The sequence below is a fragment of the Hevea brasiliensis genome, chromosome 4, assembly GCF_030052815.1.
Source record: "Hevea brasiliensis isolate MT/VB/25A 57/8 chromosome 4, ASM3005281v1, whole genome shotgun sequence".
NCBI lineage: Eukaryota > Viridiplantae > Streptophyta > Magnoliopsida > Malpighiales > Euphorbiaceae > Hevea > Hevea brasiliensis.
Window position 1 is genome coordinate 24657097 of NC_079496.1, and position 24383 is coordinate 24681479.

The 24383-nt window shown below is 30.4% G+C and overlaps 3 protein-coding genes across 4 annotated transcripts; 1 reads left to right on the forward strand and 2 right to left on the reverse strand.

Annotated features, from left to right (window-relative positions):
- Positions 1–5187: 5187 nt before the first annotated feature.
- LOC110644882 (MDIS1-interacting receptor like kinase 2) lies at positions 5188–8791 on the forward strand. The gene is given in 4 exon segments (XM_058145630.1): positions 5188–5814; positions 5863–6099; positions 6102–8078; positions 8345–8791. Coding segments are annotated over 4 exon segments (3048 nt in total). The 5' UTR covers positions 5188–5282; the 3' UTR covers positions 8647–8791.
- A 2488-nt stretch (positions 8792–11279) lies between these two features.
- LOC110644895 (glucan endo-1,3-beta-glucosidase 4) lies at positions 11280–18144 on the reverse strand. Of its 2 annotated transcripts, XM_021797853.2 has the most exons (5): positions 17421–18143; positions 14428–14539; positions 12576–13823; positions 11839–11866; positions 11280–11731 (listed from the first exon to the last, which is right to left on the reverse strand). In XM_021797853.2, the coding sequence occupies exons 2-5, from the start codon at positions 14492–14494 to the stop codon at positions 11584–11586; spliced, it is 1491 nt and encodes a 496-aa protein (XP_021653545.2). In that variant the 5' UTR covers positions 14495–14539; positions 17421–18143; the 3' UTR covers positions 11280–11583. The 2 variants fall into 2 exon arrangements, with proteins under 2 accessions (XP_021653545.2, XP_021653547.2); XM_021797855.2 differs by lacking the exon at positions 14428–14539 and having other exon boundaries at positions 17421–18144.
- Positions 18145–20173: 2029 nt separating this feature from the next.
- LOC110644892 (serine/arginine-rich SC35-like splicing factor SCL33) lies at positions 20174–24286 on the reverse strand. The gene is made up of 6 exons (XM_021797850.2): positions 24089–24286; positions 23835–24006; positions 22895–22972; positions 22005–22169; positions 21342–21485; positions 20174–20539 (listed from the first exon to the last, which is right to left on the reverse strand). The coding sequence occupies exons 2-6, from the start codon at positions 23987–23989 to the stop codon at positions 20341–20343; spliced, it is 741 nt and encodes a 246-aa protein (XP_021653542.2). The 5' UTR covers positions 23990–24006; positions 24089–24286; the 3' UTR covers positions 20174–20340.
- Positions 24287–24383: the final 97 nt, after the last annotated feature.

The following is a 24383-nucleotide window of genomic DNA, read 5'->3' on the forward strand; positions in this document are numbered from 1 at the left end:
TATATGTACTGAATGTATCTAATAATTTTTCTTTAATAATTTTATCTTATCAAAAGGTGGATAAACATCTGGTCAATAGAAAAATATATATTTAAAATAAAGTCAATATTACTTTGTTACGTAAAATAAGGTGATTTAATAAAATTTTATAATTTATCTCATCCAATTTTTGTAAAATGGTTTTTTTTTCATAAAATAGTCAATTATAAAAGTTCATTAACTTAATAGAAAAAAATAAAATTTCTTCACATAACAAAACATATATAATATTTTTTAATAATATTAAAAAATATTATAAACAAAATTAAATAAGATATATTTTTTAGTATTTCATATTTAATATATATTATTTTAATTAAAATTTAAGATATCATGGAAAATATGATAATTTAATATATTTAAGAAATTTTATTTTTTCGTTAAGTTAATGAAATTTTTCGTAATTGACTACTTTAAATAAAAAGTATCATTTTACAAAATTTTAATGAGATAAATTTTATAATTTCATTAAATTACCTTATTTTTTATAATAAAATAATTTTTACTTTGTTTTAAACCAAGTAACAATAAAATACACCATATATATATATATATATATATATATATATATATATATATATATATATATATATATATATATATATATATATATTTTTTTTTTTTTTTTTTTTTTTTTGCTTGGGTGGAGTTGATTTCATATATGATATCTTAAATAAATGATAAATCAATAAAATTAAAAAGATAGATTTTATAAAATTATAATTATTAAGTAATTATCAAATAATTTTTTTTAAAAAAATAATAACTAAAATTATATATGTGTCTATTTTCTATTGACTTATTATTTTATATAATATCACTGCATATAATACCACTTTATAATATAATTTCTCCATTCAAAGAAGAAAAACATTTAGCTCCATTTATACTCTGTTTGAAATGGAAAATAAAAAATAAGAGAGGAAGAGGAAAATAAGATTAGATTATAATTTTATTTTTCATCCATTTCTTGTCAGAAAGAGATGAGAGAAGAAAATTTAGAATAGAAAATAAATATGAGCCCCACTTTCATGTCCTCATCAATTTGAAAAAAAAAAACAAAAGAAAAATATTTAAAATTATAAATGCAACTTTAAACTATGGTTTTAAATTTGGTTGGGTCACTGAATCGGTGAAAGCAGAGTGTTAAGGGTTTAAAATTCAACTAGATCGAATCGATATTTAACTGTTATATTATTAAATAAATATTATAAAATTAATAATAATGCTTATACCATAATTAATAATTGTATAAATTTTATAAATAATTATTAAAACAAATTTAGTTAAATTTTAGAAATTAATTAAAATTTTAAATAATAATATTTAATTATTTATAATAAAAAATAATTGAATTTAAAATTTTTACAATAATAAATTTATTCATATTAATGAAATATAAATATTAATATATTATTATATAACACAAATATATATATATATATATATATATATATATATATATATATATATATATATATATATATATATACTTTTTACTATATAAAAGATAATAAAAAAATTTAATTTAATAATTCAATTTAATAAATTAATAAAATAAATTATTGATATTATTAATTATTTAAATTTTAAATAGGTAGGTTAATAGGTATTAATTATTTTATATTAGTATATTATAATTTAACAAAAGAAATCATTTTTATATAAATTAATTTAAATTTTGTTGAATTAATTTACAAATTGATGGCCTCGGATCATAAGGTAATTGGGCAAAGGAGGTTATTTTGAGGTGACAGGATCAAATCCTAGCACCATCGTTTCTATTTTTCAAGTTAAAAGCATCAGTCCGCTTCATCAAAATGTCCATTTAAATGTCGATTATCACCCAATTTTTATAATTTAGGTTTGAATAATGGAATCGGATTGAATTAAATTTAATTTTTAATTAACTTGATTTGATTGATTAGTTTTATTTGAATTTAATAACTATGTATTAAATTTATACTTATTTTAAGAAAATTATGAAATTAAACTATAATTTTATTTTTCATAAAATAACTTTTTCTCATACTTTCTTTCCCCATATCCAAATTTTTCTTCTCATCGATATTTCTTTCTTTTATTTTTCACTTAAATACTTTCCCCCTTTAAAACAGTGTTAGACCAATAAATAAATAATAAATAAATATAAAATATTTATTAATTAAATATAAAATATTTAAAATTTTTAATACTAATTCATTTAGTCCATTGCGCTAATTTCTTAAGCCAGTTTTTCCTCACTTTGGTTTCCTGGGTAACAACCCTTGAGAAGAGGGCTAGCACAGGTATCCATTTGCTCTAATTAAAATTAAAATTTAAAATTTTATAATTTTAAATTAAATTAAAAAATTAAATTAAAATTCATTGAGTGAAAGTTTTTATTTTTCTTTCCTATTCCCATCTTTTCCTTTTTTTTTCTCTCCATTTCTTTTTTGATTTCTTTTTAGGAAATATTTTCACCGGTGACAATCCTTCTTTTTTTTTCTTTTCTATCTCTTTTTCAGTTTTTTTTTTTAAATTTTTTTTCTTATAACTCGCGGATCATTGTCCTTTTAGAACAAGTTCTTGATAAATCTTTTTAAATTTATCATTATTGATAAATTTTAAGTGAATAAATTTTTATATTTATCTTTATTGATAGATTTTGAGTATATATTTTACTTTTTTAGTAGGATTTTCTTCTTTATTAAAGAGTTTTTTATATGAATTTGTCAATTAATTATTTTATTTTTAAGAGATGAGTACTCTATAAAGTGTAAATCTTTTCTTTTAAAGGAGATTTAAATTTATAAATTATATTATCAAGCTCATAAAAAGACTACAACGATAAATAGCGGAGCAAATAGCTTATCGATTAACCAATATACATGTAACATCAATGCTATTAAATATTTCAAATCTTTTTGTATTATTTATTTTGTGTATAAGAAAAAATCTTTTTTAAAAAATTATTTTTAATTTTTTGTTAGGAAGATTGGAAGGGAAAGTGAAACTCTTTCATTTAAAAAGACCAATAATCTAAGCTTGTGGCTTGAAGTTTACGTCATGGGGAAGTCAATCGCTTTCCAACATTTAGCACTTTCCTGGCTTCACTTGACTGTGAAAGCCACCAAAGTCTTCCTTCTTTGTTTTCTGTGGTTCTTATTTTGTTTGTTTTGGTAAATTCTCTAGCGTTTTTAGTGCGACCACAAATTCCTCTAATTTTAAGTTTTCAGTTGACTTTAAAAGATGACTTTGCCTTTTTTAATTAATTAAAATAGGCGATTTCAAAATTCAAATCCTTCATTTTATAGTAAAGTCCACCTAAAGATTAGTTCCTTGCATTCGTTAATTCAATAAAAAATTAACTTTTTTTTTCATTTGATTAAATAACTTTAATATTATTAATTATTACTCATAAATTGTTTTATTTTAATCATTACGTTGTGTTGATATTCTCATTTCATTTAACTTCGATTAATTTGCCTCCAACATAAAATTAATGGCGTAGAATACCCATTTTATATAGAATTTTACTTAGTTATATTTTATAATCTAATAGTTCTATAAAAAAAATTTCTATTTAATACAATAATGCTCCAAATATTAATAAACAATTCTATAATTAGTATATTTATTTTTTATATTTAATTAATAATTTATATATTCATAAACACAAAAAAATGAACTCAAAATGAGCATTTTATTTGTAAATTCATATCCTTTATGAATTTAGGAAATACTCAAATTCTATACAATCAAAAAATAGGTAGAATTAAATAACTAAGACCCTATAACTAAGACTTCATTTGGTTCAATTCTATGATAAAATTTATTTTATTTGAAAATGATTTCCATGATAGAATTCATTTACAAATGAATTTTTTTTAATATTTTATTTAAATATGAAATTCATTTTAAATGAAATGAATTTTGTATTTGAAAAAAATAAAATAAAATAAGAGAATAATTTTATCACTTGAAATATATATGATTTTAAGTTTGGAATTTATTAGCAAATTCTATCAATTTTGATGGAATTTGATTTAGTTATAATAAATTTTATGAAATTAATTATTAAGAATTTTAAATAAATTTTCATTTAAACCAAACACTAAAATTTTATATTTATAAATAAATTCTATAAAATTTTGTAAAATTTATTTATACTAAATACTATTAAGATTTATAAATGAATTTCATAAAATTTTATAAAATTAATTATACCAAACACTACCTACAAGTATTTAATATATTGGGAAGATCAAGCATGGTGGAATTATACAATAATAGATAACTATCTCTTCTTCACCAATATTTGATATATTCTCTCTTTTTCATGAATATTCTCCTTTAATTTTCTCTTTGGCAGTCATCGGTGGCTACTCTCACATCTTTTTTTTTTTAAAATCCTATTTTCTTCTCCTTAGCAGCGGTTTTGTTTTTGTTTTTTATAATATTTGATGAATTATTTAGTAGTTCGAAATGTACGTGGATCTTAACTCCTTTTGGTTAAAGAGTTTAGATCTTTAAGTATGAATAATAATCTTTTATCAATGAATCCTAGTACTGGCCTATTCATCTATTGATATTTGATGGTTTAAACTTTTTGGTGGGTAACAGAGATAGCAAATTGTCAAAAAGATAGTATCGCATAAGGTTTCTTTTTTGTCCAAAAAGAAAAAAAAAATCTACTCTATCTAGATTATTTTTTAACAAGAAATTTTCAATTATCTATGTTTGTATTTTTTGTCTCTTAAATTGTCAAAATTTCTTTTAAAAAAATTTAAATTTTAATTAGAGCCAAATGAAAAAAAAAAAAAAAAAAAAAAAAAAAGAACCCTCATGCCTCATCCCTCAAAAAATGCCCCAATATTATTTAAATTGATGTAGGTAGACATGCTGTTTCCTAGATAAATCCGGAGATGAATACTGCAGGTCATGCTGGGTTGGCATTTGACTAAGCAGCTTAAATTTCACGTTATGTTGTCATTCTAATTAATAACTTAAACACCTTAAATTTCCTTAGTGGAAGACTTCTTTCTCAAGGCTTGAGGTCTTTCTCTTGCACATTTTGTAAGGCACTGGATTAATTATGGGAAATTTTTATATATATATGGATCTCATATATTTATATCTTAAGTTTATGATAAACTCGGTGTAAACAAGAAAAATCCCCAAATTATATATTAGGAGCGTGCATGTCCACATTTACTTAACGAGTCCTGAGTCACTATTTGCCTTCAATCAAAACAATAAACATGAGATTCTCAACCTCGAAGAGAGTACTCATACTTGTTCCTTTGATCCTGCTTGTTATTTCGCATTCTTCACTTAATGTTGGTTCTAACTCTATTGATGAAGCACGTTCCCTGTTAAAATGGAAAGCCAGCCTTAACCAAGCCAGCCCGCTCCTGTCTTCGTGGATTCTTTATCCAACTTCAAGTTCTAGCCACCTTGAAACGAATGCAAGCCCATGTTCCTGGCATGGAATTAGCTGCAACAGAGCTGGAAGAGTCCATAATATCAACCTCACAAGTTCCGGTTCAAAAGGTACGCTCCAAGAATTTCCATTCTCGTCCCTTCCTAAACTCGCATACGTTGATCTCAGTGCTAACGAATTATATGGCATCATCCCACCTCAAATCGGTCACCTTACCAAGCTCATCTATCTTGATTTGCAAATTAATCTGTTGTCTGAAAAAATTCCACCAGAAATTGGCCTTCTAACAAATCTTAGAACATTGCACCTCAATGACAATAAGTTAAATGGCTCAATTCCAAGAGAAATGTGTCAACTAAGGTTGCTTGAAGAGCTTGCATTGCATGAGAATGGTCTAGATGATTCAATTCCTTCTTGCTTGGGCAATTTGACTAACCTTGCTTGGTTATCTCTTTACAATAATTCACTTTCTGGTCCCATTCCTCTAGAAATTGGAAAGCTCTCCAATTTGGTTGAACTTTACCTGGACACCAACAGCCTAACAGGTTCCATCCCTTCCTCTTTAGGCTTCTTAGAGAATCTCACTGTGTTGAACATGTTTAACAATCAACTTTCCGGTCCCAACCCTGAAGAAATCAGAATTTGAAGTCTCTTACGAATCTAAGCCTTAACACAAACATTCTTTCTGGCACAATTCCGGCATCATTAGGTCAGCTAAGAAACATTGAACAACTTTATCTCTACCAAAATCAACTTTCTGGATCCATTCCTGAAGAGTTGGGAAACTTACTGTCTCTTGTTGATCTAGAGTTGAGTGAGAATCAACTAAATGGTTCGATTCCTGCTTCATTTGGTCTTTTAAGCAACTTACAAATCTTATTCCTTCGTGACAACGAACTTTCTGGTTCCATCCCCCATGAAATTGGAAATCTAATGAAATTATCTGAGCTGGACATTGACAAAAACCAATTCACTGGTTTTTTGCCCCAGAATATTTGCGTTGGAGGATTACTTGAGAAATTGGCCGTGAATGACAACCAATTCACAGGTCCAATCCCTGGAAGTTTGAAAAATTGCTCAAGCTTAGTCAGAGCCCGTTTTGATGGAAACCAACTCCATGGAAATCTTTCTGAAGATTTTGGTGTATATCCGAACCTGAAGTTCATAGATCTAAGCTACAATAAATTCTATGGTGAAATCTCATCCAACTGGGGGGGGTGTCACAACTTGTCGACCCTAAAGATTGCAGGGAACAATATTTCGGGTAGGATACCGACTGATATTGGAAATGCCTCTCAACTAAAAGTACTTGATCTTTCTTCAAATCATTTATTTGGAAGGATTCCTAATGAATTGGGGAAGTTGACTTCTTTATTGAAGGTGGTCTTAAATGACAATAAGCTTTCTGAGGGGATTCCTTCAGAATTTGGATCAATAACTGATCTTGAGTATCTCGACCTGTCGGCAAACAGATTGAACCAATCAATTCCCGAAAATATTGGAAACTTGGCTGCACTCATCTATTTGAATTTGAGCAACAATGAGTTTAGCCAAGAAATTCCAATTCAGTTGGGGAAGTTAACTCACTTGTCGGAGTTAGATTTAAGCAGGAACTTTCTCACAGGAAAGATACCATCACAATTGAGCAGTTTAGAGAGCTTGGAGACGCTGAATATCTCTCACAATAATCTCTCTGGTTCTATTCCAATTACTTTCGAAGAGATGCATGGTTTGTCGTCCATCGATATATCTTACAACGAATTGGAAGGTTCCATTCCTTCCAACCGAGCATTTCAAAATGCTTCCATAGAAGCATTTCAGGGGAACAAAGGATTGTGTGGGGATGTTCCAGGACTGCCACCATGCAATTTTTCCATCAACAAACGCACCTCCAAAAGGAGCCATAAAATGTTGTTTCTAATAATTTTCCTGCCTCTTTGTGGAGCATTTTCACTTCTCGCTTTCTTGGGAGTTTTTTTCTGTTTACAAAAGAGAAAAGATCCAGAAGCAGACGATCAAGATGATGAAGAATTTCCAATATCAAATTCTGTTGGAAGAATCATGCATGACGAAATCATAAAAGCTACCAATAGTTTCGATGTTGTATTTTGCGTTGGGAAGGGAGGATGTAGCAGCGTCTACAAAGCAAATTTGCCATCAGGAATTATAGTAGCCGTGAAGAAGCTCTACTCATTTCATGACGGCGAGAGTACATGTGAAAAAGAGTTCTTGAACAATATCAGGGCATTAACCGAGATAAGGCATCAGAGCATAGTAAAACTTTATGGTTTTTGTTCGTATGCTTCACATTCATTTCTGGTTTATGAGTACCTTCAAGGCGATAACTTGGCCACAATCCTGGGCAATGATAAAGAAGCTAAAGAATTGGATTGGAGTAAGAGGGTAAATATTGTTAAAGGTGTTGCCAATGCCCTGTCTTACATGCACCACAATTGCTCACCACCAATTATTCATCGAGACATAGCAAGCAAAAACATTATGCTTGATTCTGAATTCGAGGTTCACATAACAGATTTTGGCACTGCCAAGCTTCTAAATCCTGATTCATCCCATTGGACTGCACTGACAGGAGCATATGGATATGTTGCACCAGGTAATACACTAACTTTGGCTCTATTGATTTGAAGTTACCTTGAAAATTTATCCCTATTAATTCCCATTTTTAAAATGCCTATCTATAGAAAAAAAAAAATCAAAATTTTCATATTCACATTCAGCTATTGAGACTTTAGAAGTCTTGAATTCAAATCTCAATTGGATCCAGATAAAATTAAAAAAAAAAAAGAAGAAAATTAAGAATACTGCAAACTCTTATTTAATAAATTTTGATTTTCTTTTTTTTTTTTTTTTATGTGGCAGAGCTTGCTTACACAATGAAGGTGACTGAAAAATTTGACGTGTATAATTTTGGAGTGGTGGCATTAGAAGTGATCAATGGGAAATGTCCGGGTAAAATTATCTTCTCTATGTCATCCCCTTTAGTTGAAAGACCACTCCTGGAAGATATTTTAGACCAACGCCTTCCAACTCCTTCCCCTCAAGTTCAAGATGAACTGATGACAATCATGAAGGTTGCAACTGCATGTTTATATAGCAATCCTCAATCTCGGCCAACTATGCATATGATTTCTCAGATTTTATCAGCTAAGATTCCACTCTAAAGTACAAAGTTCTAAGTTAATAGTTCAATGGCTGAGTGCCACTAATGAAGTTTAACAAATTATATTTAGATTGTGAGGTTATTTTTGTTAGAGGTTATTCTTATCCTTGTTTCAGTTATAATGATTAGCTTGCTTTGTTGTATTTTATCACTTAGTTTCTTATAGTTATCTGTTGCTTCTATCAGTTATATCTTTGGACTATAAAAGCTTGTGCTTGTGTTATTCAATATACAACAAACTTTTTTCATCATTTGCTATTGTACAATGGTAAGATAAATTTCAATAACTGTCTATGAACTTATATGGTTATAACACTACAGTTCTTTAACTTTAAAATGTAACATAAAACCCCCTAAACTTACTTATATGGTTGTAACACTAAAACTTTAAAATGTAACATAAAACCCTCTAAACTTTCAAATTTTGTATAATAAAATCTCTCTGATTTTTAATTACTGATTTTCCAGTTATAATTGCAGTGAATAGCTCCCATATGGCGCTTAGTCAATATTTCTCTCTCCTTTCTTATGCAAAGTGTAAAATTATTCTCTCTACATGTGAAAAATTATTATGTCTACAAAAAAGATAAGGATTCAATTTACATATGGTTTGAGAAAAAAAAGAGAAATACTGACTAAACTATATACTAGAATTATCCAGATCAGCATATGTAATGTTACAATTAGATAAATTCAGTAACAATTATCAAAATTTATCCTAAAATGGTAACAAAACCTTACTAATTTAAGAATCCATTCCAATTTAAATTTCCATTTCATCTCAACTCACACTTGCCACAACAAACTCACTTACCTCTCAACCCACTGCCGCCCATCAATCCTTTTAATGCCAAGAATTACTTGGCATGGAAGAAATAATTTTTTCCCACCTCAGAAAATGGTCTCCTCAAACCAATCTCAACAAACTTATTCCCAATCCCAAATATGTGATCTGGTACCAAGAGGGTCAATTATTACCGTCATGGCTTCTCTCTTCATTATTTGAAGGAGTATTTCCTTATATAATCGGTTTATCCTCTTCCAATGATGTTTGGAATGCTCTTGATAATGCTTTTGGTTCTGTATCTCAAAACCAGCAATTACAGTTGCGCATTGAGTTTAAAGAAGAATGATTTGTTTGTACCTCAATATCCTCAAAAGCCAAAGCTTTCGCTGATGAATTAGTTGCTGCAGACGTGTAATTTCTATCACTGAATTTAATGCGATTATCCATCGCAGTAATCATGTTTTTATTAATAAATTTTAAATATTTATACTAATTATAATATATTTACATTAACCACGTTATGAAAATAAATTTCAAAAACGGGTCTTTGGGAAAGGGAGAAGTGGGGCTATCACGCAATTTTCAAAACGATTTTTTTTTTCAATTTTTTATAATCTAATAATAATATTATTATTAAATTTCAAATATCTCAATTAATCCCAAATAAAATAGTAATAATAAATTTGTTTAAAATATTTATTATATAATTAATAAAATAACATTAAATCTAAAAATATCTTTTATTAATTTAAAATTTTATATTCTTAAATAATCATTATCAAATTATTGATGATGATGATTTATTCGTTTAAATTAAAAATAAATAGTACTACAATAAATAAATTCAAATTTAATAGTAAAAAATTTAAATTTTAAATTTTAAAATGATTATCAAAATATATTAGAAATATTAAAATAATTAAATTAATAAATTATATATTCCTTAAAATTTTTGAGGCATTACGTATTTGGTGTAAATATATTTGAAATTTTTTGAAATTATTAAATTTTTAATAGAAAATGTAAAATTAAAAGAAATGTGACGGCAGAAAAATAATTTTTTTATTTGTCGTAATTTGTAAATCTACAATTACAAGTAGCATGAATTTTAGGTTTACTTAAATTAAAGTAGGGAGAGTTTTGAGTTTCAAAAAAAAAATAAAAATTGAGTGACGCTACTAAGAAAATATTTAAAATTGAGTAATTATCAGTGAAATTTAATCTAGATTAGCCTAAAAATTTACAATATTCAGTTAATGATATCTAAATTAAAATAAAATTATTTAAAAAAATAAAATTATATATATATATATATATATATATATATATATATATATATATATATATATATAAAGTATCAATGAAAGAAATTTATAAACGGTAAAAAAAAAACTAATATAATTATAAAATTATTATTATTATTATTATTATTAATTATTTTAAAAAAATATTCAGGTCCAAATCCAATATGGTGGACCCAAAAGTCTTACTCATTTATGTGTTTTCTTTTTAATCTTAATCATTTACGTGTTTAGAACTTACCAAAGACCAATTTAATATCTCTTAAAAGTTTTATATTGTCTTTTCAAATTTTATTTAAATTTATCTTATTAATTCTTTATATATAAAAAGGTTGAATATCTTTTAGTGGATTATTTAAAAAATAAATAAATTTCAACGTAAGCTTACCGAATATGGAGAGGCCTTTTGCAATTTACCCCAATTGTTTGGTGTATGAAATGGTACTGTCCTTGTGATTTTTAATCTGCATGTACTTCATTATCCCAACAGAAACGGAATTTCCAGAAAGGATGTCAATGAGAAGATAATCTTTCCTAGCAACAGAGTTTATGATCTTAACAGTTGCATTGTCCTAAAATTAATTGTCTAGTTAAAAATTACACAACAGTGAACCCCCAAGACAAAACCTCACCACACCAAAAACTGAGGTGGAAGAGAAGGGACTGAAAAAATGAGCAGATAAACCTTGAAAATGAGATAGAATGACAAAAACAATTGAAAATTTTCCTATTCTTTAATGCACATAGCAAAATTAACATTTTAACCATCTTTAATGCAGCTAGTCAGCTACTAATCTTCTGCAGTAACTGAACCACCTAACATTGTGCAAAAATGAATAGACCTTCGATGTCAAAGCAAGATTAGAGCGAGAAGCGCTGCAGTTAATAGAGACTGAAATATTGAAGCTTGGAAGCTCGAACTTGAACTCCCTCCTTCAGGACTTATGGGTCCAGGTGACACTGGTGGAAAATTTGCCCCACTTGTGCTTGAATTTGTACTATTTCAACATGTAAACAAATTTAGAGTCACCAAAATAAGTGAATGATTGTGAACTTAATTTTCTAGAAGGAAATGAATTAACCATGAGCAGATTTAGATTCTCACCTTCCGGTAAAGACGCAGGATCCATAACCTGCAAAACACCAACATTGGTGAAGATGGCAATATGAAGAAAAAAACATATATACTAGAAAAGATCAACTGTCATAAAAATGCTTGATTGGGAAAAAATGATGTCCTTAATTATTTTCACTTCTTGACCAAGAACTGCAGGAAATGGAAGAGATGCCAGGCAAAAACAGTATTCAGGCCTTCTAGAAACTTGAACCAAAATAAAACTTAAATATAATTGTATGGCATTTTGCAGGTTAATGCAGTTTGGAGAACTTCCCTTGCTTCATGAGTGTACAAACTTTTAATTGAGATTTTTTTGTAATGTGATCCTAGGAAGCAGTGAGCAGATTACTCATCAGATGTATTGCATTTTCACATTCGCAAAAAACTGGTGAACTTTCCTTGCTTCATGATTATACCATCTTTAGATAAGATTTTTGACTAAAATGATCCCAGTAACTTCTGATGAGCAGCAATGCAGCAATGCATATCCACACATATCATATGAACTAAAATATTTGACTTAAATAGCATTAGAACCCATTACAAACAAATAAATTATGTGCATAAAGTAACTAGTTTATCAGAGAACAGTAACATAATGTTTGCCAAGACAACAAAATGGTAAGAGCCACTTGAATTCATAGTTCATTAATCAAGCAGTCTATGGAAAAAAACGAACTATATTCTAGTTTCCTTCATCGAAAGAGCGGAATAGAAGAACTTACTGGGATCCACTGTAGTTGTTGTGGCAGTACCATCAAAGTCGCATGTTCCGCCAGCACTACGCATTTTTTGATAATAATCATTATAAGCATAAGATGCATGGTTCTGGTAAGTATCAGGAATATAACAAGGCTGCCCTTGTTGGATAGCAGTGCAGTTAGCTCCACCTTGGCCACAAGCCCAATTCAGCCCTTCTTGCAACTTTCCAGAATCTACATTTTGTTTAACAACACAGTAGGTGACAGAAGAATTTCCAGTGATTCGATTGGAACTACTCAAACTAAGAGTATAAACTGCAGTGCCGTTGGTGAAAAATATGCCCCAGCTTTTCTCCGATACTGGCCCTGGCCTCTTGTCTTCATTGAACAACTCATAGATGTATGTATTAATGGGTATGGTTGGCTGACTAGGTGGGCCTGAATCATTTAGAACATGCCGGATCAAATTATTATTGAAGGTCTCAGCATTTTCAACAGTGGCATCAGGTTCATTGGCTCCACCAAGCCAAGGCCAACCAGTCTCTGTAACAATAATGGGAATCCCAGAAATATTGAAAGCATCTATGGCATAATAGGTAGCGTCCACCATTGCATCAAACATGCTGTTATAGTGAGAAAGTGTGTTGGGGTCAACAATCTGCTTGACAGAGGGAAGTGGTCGGAAAAGAGCATAATCAATTGGGAAAATTCCATTTCCAGTGGTGTACCCATAATAAGGATAGGCATTTAACATGTAATATGAGTTGGTGTTCTTCAAAAACTGAAGGAGCTGATAAATTGTACAATTCCAAGTAGAATTAAAAGTGGCAGTTGATGGTGGGAAAGGCCTAGGGATAACATCCAAGGATTGGGGAGTTGAAACTTTTACTTGAAAATTTAAATTTGAAGCAACTAGGGCTTTATGAAGGTAATTCATGGCAGGAACCAGAACAGCAGCAGCATTAGGAATTGACGTAAGAACCTCACTGCCAACTGCAATTGCTGTAATGTTGGTCGAAGGTACATAAGAAGCAACTTTTTTATTAATCCATGCTGCAGCTGCTGCTGGAGATTTGCCAATCCCTAGGACTTCCTCATTTGTGACACCAACCATTACTTCAATCCCAGTGTTAGCAAGGGCGTTCAACATGTGAGCATCAGTATCATAGATGCGCACATGAGTAATTTTGTTGGCTTTGAGGATTGCAACCACATCTGAAGCTGACGACATGTTGGAAACATCAGTTCCTATGTTTACTCCTATAAATGCACCTACAAATTCAAGAATGTGATTAGTAACAAGAGTAAGATGGATTGAATGATCTCTGCCCTAGTGGTCAAAACATTGGAACCATCTTGTTGAGCCTCATAACCATTAAAAGCAAAAGATAACAGAATTCTTGTTTTACAGGTAGCTTATGGATGAGGCTAATTTTAATTTAACTTACTCTGTTGTACCAAAATAATAAAATAAAACTTGACTTACTGTGTCAACTAAACATAATTATACCAGTAATGCATTTTCACGGTTGGTCATCAAAATCAATTAATTCTTTTCACTACTACCAGTACTGATATTTCCAGATATATGGCATAAACAAAGATTTTGGCAGTCAAATAACTCCGATCATCACAAATCATTCATGAAACAAAAGGCAAACAGATAGAACTGAATTGGGAGCAGTGTATATTGTCCCTTTCAATGATCACCCTTTTATAATATTTATAATCCCTACAAAAACAAGAAGGATGGAGGCCTCAAGGTGAGGACTCAAAACTTCTAAAGAAGATTGAATTGACTGACTTGTTTAATCTTAACTACACCTTAAAATATATAGATAGTAGCAGTTGCCTGAAACATGCTTTTTTAAGTTACCTATTGCATTGCTGAACATGCCAACTAGGAGTAAAATAAGACTTCCAAACCATATGTTGAGTACCATTTGATCCAAGAAACTTTTGCTTTTTAATCCTTAGCTGGAGCTAAACTGCCAAAGGTTCAGCAAATACATGTTACGATGTCAAATCGATAAGGTACAAATAGCAAGGCAAAGCCTTACTAAAGCTGACATTATAAAAGAAACTTGTAAAAATCCCACATATGGATTAAACACAGAAATTAAAAATACAGCCTTCATAACTCAGTAGAATGGCAGATGTATAACATTGAAATCAGTTGACACAAATAAAACCACCAAAAGATTGTCAAGCAAAATAAGCCAGAACTCAAGTCAACAGGGCAATAAATATAGGTATAACCTATCTTAAACAAGAGGAGGGAAAAAGGAAAACCAACACTAAGAAAATTGCAAGATATATAAAGTAAAGAACCTATGTAGACTTAGGAAATCACACGCATATTGTGTCCATAATATTAGAAATTATTCAACCTCCAGTGAAAGCAAAGCCAATGCCAATGCCAATGCCAATGCCAATGCCATCAAGTCCAACCCAAAACACCAAAGCATATGTCACATATTGGGAAGCACCTTTTAACGCATTATGGATGCTTTTGGAGATGTAATGAATATATGTTGAAGAAATTATTACTAGTTCTTTATATGTTGAAGAAATTTTTCCTAGTTCTTTTTTTTTATTTTTAAAGTAGGATTAAAGACTAATTTTTATTCCTTAGGAGAGATTTGAATATAAAATCAGAAGGATAAAGGGTTAAATTTTCTTTCTTTCATTGCCTTTGAATTTGATGCACAATGAAATTATTATATGTTGAGAAAATAGAAACGTAAGTTTTGTTGTGATAAAATTTCCATATTGGAAAGAGATGGAATCGTGAAGGACAAATAAGTGAAAGGACCCATAAATCTATTCTATTAAAAGTTTTGAGTTGGATATGGCATCAAACCCATGGGAGTGGCTCCTACACAAGGTCCATTGAGAAGGAATATCCCTAGATGTTTTGGCCAACCGTAGAACATTTAATGCCCACATTGTATACCAAGTACTGGTTCAAAATAATTGTGTACTGTATTAGTTAGTAACAATGTATCTGCCAATGATTAGACTGGTAAGACCAATTCTCAATCTAACAAAACTAACAGGAATGCATAACATGGATCATTTTTCTCCATTCAGATCTTATTAGGGTCAAAACTTTCTAGCAGTTCTAGTCTGTAACTTTTTTTTCTTCCTTCTAATCTTCTACCACTTGAAATCACTTACTAGTAGAACCAGTAAACTAGACGTCAATATTACCCCATCCTGGGTAAAGTATTGGCACTTCATATACCAGAAGATACCAAGAAAATCAAACAATTAATAAATGGATCACCTTGATCAAGAACAAGCTATGCAATCCACTAAACATACTTTCGGAGAGTCCCTCTCCAGAACAATAACTTGTATTCAAAAGAGGCTACTTTCACTTGAAACTAATAGAAAGGGAAGTTTTCTCACGGAGGACCAAAGAAATACTAACACCAGCAGTGAATCACATGCAACATGCAGTTTAATGGTTGCTATGATGGTGAAAAACCTTAACTTCTAACCAGAGGTGGAGCCAAAAAATTATTTTTGAGGGAGCCAACATTATATATAAAATTGATTTAAGAAATTATCTAATTACACTTATTGTCTATATACTTTGAAGGGTCAATATTATATATTCGAAAAATATCATAATAGAGTGTAATTCAGGGTGCCAATACTTTAAAAATTTATCGAATATATAATGACAAATAAATAATTCTAATATTTCACATTACTTGTATTATAATAAAATAATATAATTTTTGGAGAGTAATACAATAATTTTTCTCTAAATATATATATTTATACACGGAAACTTTAAAAGGGTTGGGTGGCCAAGGCTCCCCTTAGTCCCCTCCTCCCTCCACCCTTGCTTGTAACAATTAGCAGCAGTGCATGCTTTGTTTCCCCCCTTGAAAGATACAGCAGGCTCCATTAGCATAAGCACATTGCCCAGCCACATACATATATTGCATCTCTCTCCCAATTTTTTATTTTTGTTTAATTTCACATTTGCGGTAACTTAATTTTACTCCACCGGTCATCCTTCCAATTCAATTAATATCCCCAAAATCCCTCTTTGAGAGGCAAAAAGATACAAAAGTTGAAAAATTATTGATATCATCTGTAACTGAAAACGATTATTCCATGTCCGTCACTAGAATCCGAGCATAAACAAATCATTTGCAAAGCATTCCTTGTTTGTGTGCCCAGGACCCAGGTCAATAATTAATAGTTCAAACTATGAAAACTGAATGGGGAAAAAAAACTATGAAAAATGAATATTGTAGTTCAAGCAGATCAAACTTAAGGGAAAGCTTGTCATCTTAATGGCTCCATGACATTATAATGGAAACAGCTTTCTTAACAAATACAAGTTCCAGGCCATTTGAAGTACAATGACTTCTCAAACCTCAATTTCACCAACATAAGCCAGTAATAGGACAATAGTTTCAATAATCAAACAGGAGAAAAATGAAAGTAAAGGGCAGCAAAGTAGCAGCTCAACGTTCAAGCGACCAAACACATTCTAGAGTCGGCTATTAGTGTGAACATATCATTATCCTTGTTCTGTGTCAACAACGGTGACCTTAAAGATTTAAATAGATCCTTTTCTCCAGTAACAAAACCTGGAGATAAGTCTGCATCTATCTCAACCCAACTTTAAGAATCTAAAATTCAACAATATCAAACAACCTCAAAAACCTAAAGAAACACAGAACAGAAGAAGCCTAATTTCCAATGGGAAAAAAATCCCAGACAACAAAACACCAAAAATCAACAAAAAAAAAATATATATTATCGAGATGCCCAAACCCCAGAAAAAACATACATATCAAATTAGCCAAATAAGAGAAATAAGAATACGAAGCCCAAAAGTACCTGATCCAGCTTTGCCGAGCTGAAAGAGACCAAGAAAACAACCTGTAAGCAGCCTCCAAAGACTGAACAGAGCTCTAAAGAAGAACACACGGTAGCAACTACTTAAAACAACACAACAAACAGAGAAGTGAGCCTCCAATAATAAGAATCCAAAGCACAATCTAGAGAGACTCCCGAAGCCCCACTAAAGTAAAAGGAATTTATTTGTATGAGGAAAAACCACTGCAGCGGCAACACACTCGGTAGAGCTAATACAATCAGCAATCTACCATTAAATACAACAAAAGTACTTTCAAACCAGACCCCACCATATGAAAAACTACAAATAGATAAATTACATAATTATTAGAAGGTTACAGAGAAGAGAAGCCTCTAATGGTAGCTTTTCCTTCGTGGATAGACCAACAGGAATAAACCTTTACAGGTATTTGCCGTCTTTTGTTTGTCCTATTTGGAACTTTCGAATACCTTAATACCGTAGGTTAATGGGGTAAGATCACATTCAGATCATCACCGTTCATTTGTAATCAACTGTGAGATTGCTGATGATGAGTATTGAGTATTATCCTATAGAGAAAACATTGAGCTATGAAATAGAAAGAAAGCTTTTTTTTATTATTATTTTTATGTGAATTTCCCTCCAAAAGTCATTTTTCTGAGCTTGAAAGAGAAAACCCAAAAGTCAAGAGAAACGGTTTGGCTTCGAAAACAGATTTAGGAGCTGAACCGAACAAACCCTCTGCCTCTGCTGCCCTTTTAATGATACACTCACCGTCTTAATTAAGACCAATTCCCTGTTTTTTTTTTTTTTCTTTTTATTCCCTTGAAATACACTTTAATATCTATTATTATAAAATTAAAATTTGTAAATTTTTTTATTACAATTTTAATCACTTATATTTCAATTTATAGAATTTTAAATTTCAATGATACTTTAATTTTTGCAAACAGACCAGAAAGAGAGAGAGAGAGAGAGAGAGAGGCCTCTAAATTTTTGCAATGGAAAAGAAAAAAAAAATCACATGTAAAATGTAATTAGTGATGAACTGAAAAATCATAAAACTATGAAAAACGCTGTTGAAGTAGCAGACAGAGAAACAAAAAATCTAGGGTCTTTCTCTCCAGCTTTTTCTTTCTAGTTTTTCCTTTGAACCCCTTTTATGTTCCTTTGTTTGACCAGCAAACACCACATCTTAATCTTTCTTTGTTCTTTTACGTCTTGTTTGGCTGGGGAGAAGTAAACAAGAGAGCTTCAAGTTTTCATAAAGTATAAAAAATTGACTTATTTAATTAAAAATAATTATTTACTTTTTAGAGGTAAAAAATCATTTTGTTTTCCTATATCAAAAAATAAGTTATTTACCTTATAACTTATTTTTTGAGAAGTAGAGAAGTGGCTCGTTAGAATCAAATAAGGCCTTAGTTAATAGAGTTCTTCTAAATTCATGAATTTTTTATGGATTTATTTAATTTTTTTCTCCTTTTAATGGAGATTTGTTTCCGTCTCTTGATAGGATTTCAAAGTTTAGAAAACAAAATTATCTACACAAATTTTTGAAGATTTTTGCTACAATTTATTTGATAGACAAGTTGATTTTTGAGTAACTATAAATTTTAAAATAAGCTTTTTTAATGTCACTAATTTGTAAAATGATAAAGAATTTTTGATCGGATCTACTCAGATTCAATGTAATTCTGACCTATTTATAATGTCTTAATATGTAAAGGTAAATAATATATATATATATATATATATATATATATATATATATATATATATATATATACTCTCTCAAATCTCTGTAAATCCTCTCTTTATGATTATGTTGGCCACATATATTTTGTTTCTTCAAGTTGAGTAGAATATAAATCTATTCATAATGTATGTTATTTTTTGGATTTTATTCCGAACTACACTCTAACTCTGTCAATCAAATCTCTAACTTTGATTTAAAAAAAAAAAAATATATATATATATATATAGCAGAGTGACTCTTATGGTACACCTCATAAAATTTCAAAAATAATAAGTAAAAAACATAAGAAAATAATTTTCACACACGATCACTCAATTTTATAAATATTTTCATAAAAATTATTAATTTTTTTTATAAAACACATTAAATTTCAATTTAATTTTATAAAAATCACTATATTTAAAAATTAAAAATTTTTAAATATTTTATAAATAAAATTACTTAATTAATAATTATCGGTAAAAAAAATAAAAAAAAGATTTAAAATTACCTAATTAGTAATTACAGGTGAAAAAAAAACAAAAAAAAGAGATTTGATAATTAGAACAGTAACTAGATGGATTTTATACATTCTATTTTTTTTTTAAGAAATTAATAAAATAAAATAATTTTATTTATAAAATAATTAACAAATCAATGAATTAAACTAAAAATTTTATTTTTAATTTTCAATCACAATAATTTTTATAAAATTAAATTAAAATCTAATAAATTTTATAAAAAAAAATCAAAATTTAGTAATTTTATGAAACACTTATAAAATTAAATAATCACATGTTAAATTTACCAAATTGTAAAGGTAAGACAGGAACAGATAGGTGAAGTCTTAAAGGAAAAATAAAATAAAATAAAACAGATAGGATTATAAATAACTTTTAGTAGCTTGTAATTATTATATTTAGAATGCTACTTTGTGAAAAAATGGAAAAAAAAAAAATTCACTTCAATGTAATTGAAGTGAATAAATGGCAATAACCCATTACTAAGCCAACAAAATTAATGCAAATCTCAACATGCTTGAATTAAAATTTTCCCACACATTTACTTCAAAAAAGCATCCTATAAACTTAAAAACAACAAACAACAAAACCTACACCACCAGTATCAATGAAAACACATGATCCAGAGAACAAGTAGCATTACAATCGTCCCTTCCCAGTAGCTCACTGACTGGGAGACCTATCTCCATTTGGTTTCCTAGGGTATTCATCGTGATTTGGGCTGCGGCTTCTGCTTCTTTTTGGGCTCCAGCTTCGGCTTCTTGGGCCCTGGCTTTGACCCCTATTAGGAGTTCTGCTGCGGCTCCTTGAATGTGAGTATGACCTCTCTTGACTATACCTCTTCTCCTGGGGTGAAGCAGATCTGCCTCACAGGAAAGAGCCGCGTACGCATATGCATATTATAATAGAGAGAGAGAATGACACAGCATAACCAACTCAAGCAAAACCATCTAGTATTGAAGCTCTTAGCATGCCAGAGGATGATTTCAAAAAGTAGAGGGACAACTTAAGGATCACATTCGATATGCATGTACGACAGATAGCAAGGTGCACTATATTGGGGATCCCACATCAGTCCAGACAATAAGACCACGAGGTGTACAGATATGGATCTTAGAAATCGGGAAGGTTTATAAGAAAAATGTAGGATTGAGACCCGATACTAATATATAAGGTGTTTGGCAAGCAATATGGCCATGGAGAATCTCCATGTGATGGTTTCTGAAAGCTAATTTTATAAACATAACAATGATATAAGCAAAAATATATATATGGTAGATAAGTAAAAATAGTGCTTGGATTTGGGATGATTGAGCTTCAATCAGGATAATTTGTTAGCTCAAGCCAAAACAAGAGGGAGGAGGATTGAAAAAACAACAAAAATACTTTTGCAGGTCACTTCAACGGGAAGAAAAAAAATCCAGCAAAAGAACTAAATTCATGACAGAAACTGCTCTAAAGAAATCCATCCATTTCTTTTAAAAAGAAAATCTGGGTAAAATTAAATAGCCACTAAACGCATCATAATTGCTAATTGCTTCTTTCAAGAGAACTCAAAGAAGTTCTCACATTTTCTAGTAAATTTACAGAGACTTGGTGTTTTGGCAGCTTGAGAGAAGAATTCTGAATGATAAAACAGTAACTGAAAAGTTACATTCACATACCTTGAGTAATGTCGTCTTTTAGGAGAAGAATAATAATCACGACTAAGGGACCGAGACCTTGCATTGCGTGGAGGTGGAGAACGGGAATAGCGAGGTGAGCGTGAATAATGTGGTGGGGATCGCCTTCGATCACGAAATCGGCCCCTATAACAAAGTGAAAGCATTAGAAAAATCAAACATACAGTTATTGAAGTCTTACGATTATACATTAGAACTTTAAAAATTTAAAGAGAAAAAAATAATAATAAGTTATGATATATGAAAACTGGCAAGTAACACTCTGAAAAACTTCTCCAAAAAGCAAGTAAAACACATAAACTGCAAGACTGCAAACTCATTTGCAAAAATAATTAAGAGAGTAATGGTGACTTCTTTCCAATACTAAGCTTCAAAAAATCTCCATATTTCTATAGATTTGAGACTCAGAACTTTATTTTTATTGGCATGAACTTTTTTTGTAAGAAACTATCTTCTGTGAGCTGTGATAATTCAAAATTGGATAATTAGTGGAGTGCTCAAGTTTTCTGTCTTCATTTCCCAAGTCTCTTCTACCCCTTTTCTTCTTCTCATCGACTTCGTGTTCAGAGGCATTCCTAATGTGTTTTTTTGGTAAAATGTTTATTACATATATAGCAAGCAAAACAAACAAAATGTATAGTCTACCTCACTCTCTCCCTTGCCCTCATATCAGTTGGCTTCTTCCTGTTCTCCTCTGCAAATACAACTGTTAATTCTCGACCAAGGAGAACCCTACCATCCATATGATGTTTCGCCTCAGCAGCATCATAAGGATCTGCATATTGGACAAAACCAAAACCACGGGGTTCCCTGAAACAAATAGATCAAAAAGAAATAAGATAAATGTAAGCATCCAAATGGCAACTAGAGAGGCAGGGACAGCACACGCCATAAACCTTTTGCCAATGAAATTTACCAACAGAATCCCAAGGTCATGATAAGCATGAGAAAGCAAGCATTTGGCTGCTGACCTTGCAAGTGTCAGTTTAAAGAGGACTTTAAATTCTTCAAGACTTGGAACATCTTCACAATGTATTCAAACCCACTTCCTTCAAATCTTCACTACCATTAACATCATCTTCAAAAGAACTCTAATTACTTGATTGATGTCTTCATAACTTTAATTTCACTGTTAAATCTCAAGAACTTCAATTAACAAACCCAACTTTTGATTACAAGAGAGTAAATCATGAAGAGAATGCCCCAAGATGTCCAAATTACACTTTGAGTTTCAAAAAATTATAAGAATGGTAACAGCTACAAGCTGTAAGAAACTGATGCTGAAAACAGAAAAGAACTTTTACATTGCTTCCACAATCTCATCCCCGGCACCCAAAAAAAGAAAAAAAAAAAAAAAAAACACAGAGCTTTTTGGAAACAGTCACCAAATAAGGTTATTGACTTCACGAAACACCCACAACATAATCACTATAAAAATGAAATTTTCATTTAAGGAAAGAATAGAATAAAAAATAAATAAATTTCCCATTTTTTGGACAATCGTAGACATCTATAGTCAATGGAGACATGCTCACCCAGTATAATAATCCTTAGGCAAGTAAATGTCCTTGAGAGCACCGAACTGTTCAAAAGGCCTGCGGAGGTCTTCTGGCCTGCAAATTGCAGCAAAATTCTGATTGAAACAATCATGACATAAAAACTTTTTCGATCCCTAAAAATCACAGTACAACTTAGTTTAAGCACAGGCTCCTTAATTGTTTCATAAGAATATGTCATTCAAAAATAAAGTGTTATTCATTCCATTCAGCAAAAAAAGGCTTCTTTTTTTTTTCCAGAAATGCCATACATGTGGAAAAATTAATTTTAATTCTGAAACATATCCGAATTTCTTCCATAGTAATTTTAATATATTATTTTGGTGGAGACCTGTTGGTCATTTTATCAATCAATAATTACAAGTTAACCACAGCAATAGAGCTTGCACAGTTCAAACAATTTCCCAACAACATACTCTATTATTAGTACGAGCAATATTCATACAAGTGTAATAATACATTACCATTAGTCACTTCATATATAACCATACTTAAAACTTATCTACAATGCATTATCAAATCTCCAACAATGCAGGAATTGAATGTACATTTAAGGCTTAGCTGCAATCAGGGATGTAACAGGAAAATACAGCTACATCACTCCATCCACATGCACACAAATCTTGCAGCTTGCTCTAATGAAAGGGGGAAAACATACATGGGTATCATAAAAAAGATCGAAATAAATATCAAAACCCAATATACACAGCATCATAACCATGAAACATGAGAAACTACGCATCAAGTAACTAAATATATAAATCAATAATCCTCATCAGCCCTATTAGATTAATCCAGTCTTCTCAACATGCTCACACAAAGGTTATTTTCACATTATAGCAAGTACAATGTGAGTGAGGACCCAAACGAAAACAAGTATGAAAGTAATAATATAAAAAAAAAATAGAATTATAGAAACCTGCAATCATGACGAAGATTACGCACGAGAAGGCTAGTAGGAAGATCCCTACCACCGCGACGACCGCCACCACCATAACGTCCTCTAGGACTAGGGCTGCGACCCCTTCTACCATAGCCCCTTGGTGGAGATGGGCTATAACTCCTTCCTCTCATTTAGACGAAATTTTTACCTGTGAATGAAATTGAATCAGGGAAAAAAAAAATCATATACACAGTAAAAAGAATCATACGTAGCGAGAGAGAAGAAGAGACCTGAGCAGAGAGAGAATCGGCGAATTAGGGTTTCAGTGGAAGCTTAAAGAAGTAGGCGGCGGTGCATAGTGACCTAGTGCGAGGCTAGGGTGCAGGCAACATTGGTTGGATAAAATGGGTAGAAGAGCTTCGAACCTGTCTAAACGCACGCACATGCGAGTAAAATAACAGATAAAGTTGTAGGTAGTAGCTAGAAAGTCTAAGCATAGAATAATTATAAAATGGCGAAATGTATTCTTATACTTGCATTACAAGCTAATACTATGTTGTGATAAGGTTGTGATGGTTTTTTATT

Coding starts and splice junctions, on each gene's coding strand:
- LOC110644892 (XM_021797850.2), bottom strand. CDS start 23,989: ATGAGAGGAAGGAGTTATAGCCCATCTCCACCAAGGGGCTATGGTAGA. Junction 22,170..22,894: donor CCTAAGGATTATTATACTGG/GTGAGCATGTCT, acceptor TATTTGTTTCAG/GGAACCCCGTGGTTTTGGTT. Junction 20,540..21,341: donor AAAAGACGACATTACTCAAG/GTATGTGAATGT, acceptor CCTGTGAGGCAG/ATCTGCTTCACCCCAGGAGA.
- LOC110644895 (XM_021797853.2), bottom strand. CDS start 14,494: ATGGTACTCAACATATGGTTTGGAAGTCTTATTTTACTCCTAGTTGGC. Junction 11,867..12,575: donor AACAACTACAGTGGATCCCA/GTAAGTTCTTCT, acceptor GGTGTTTTGCAG/GTTATGGATCCTGCGTCTTT. Junction 11,732..11,838: donor TCCTGCGTCTTTACCGGAAG/GTGAGAATCTAA, acceptor ATGTTGAAATAG/TACAAATTCAAGCACAAGTG.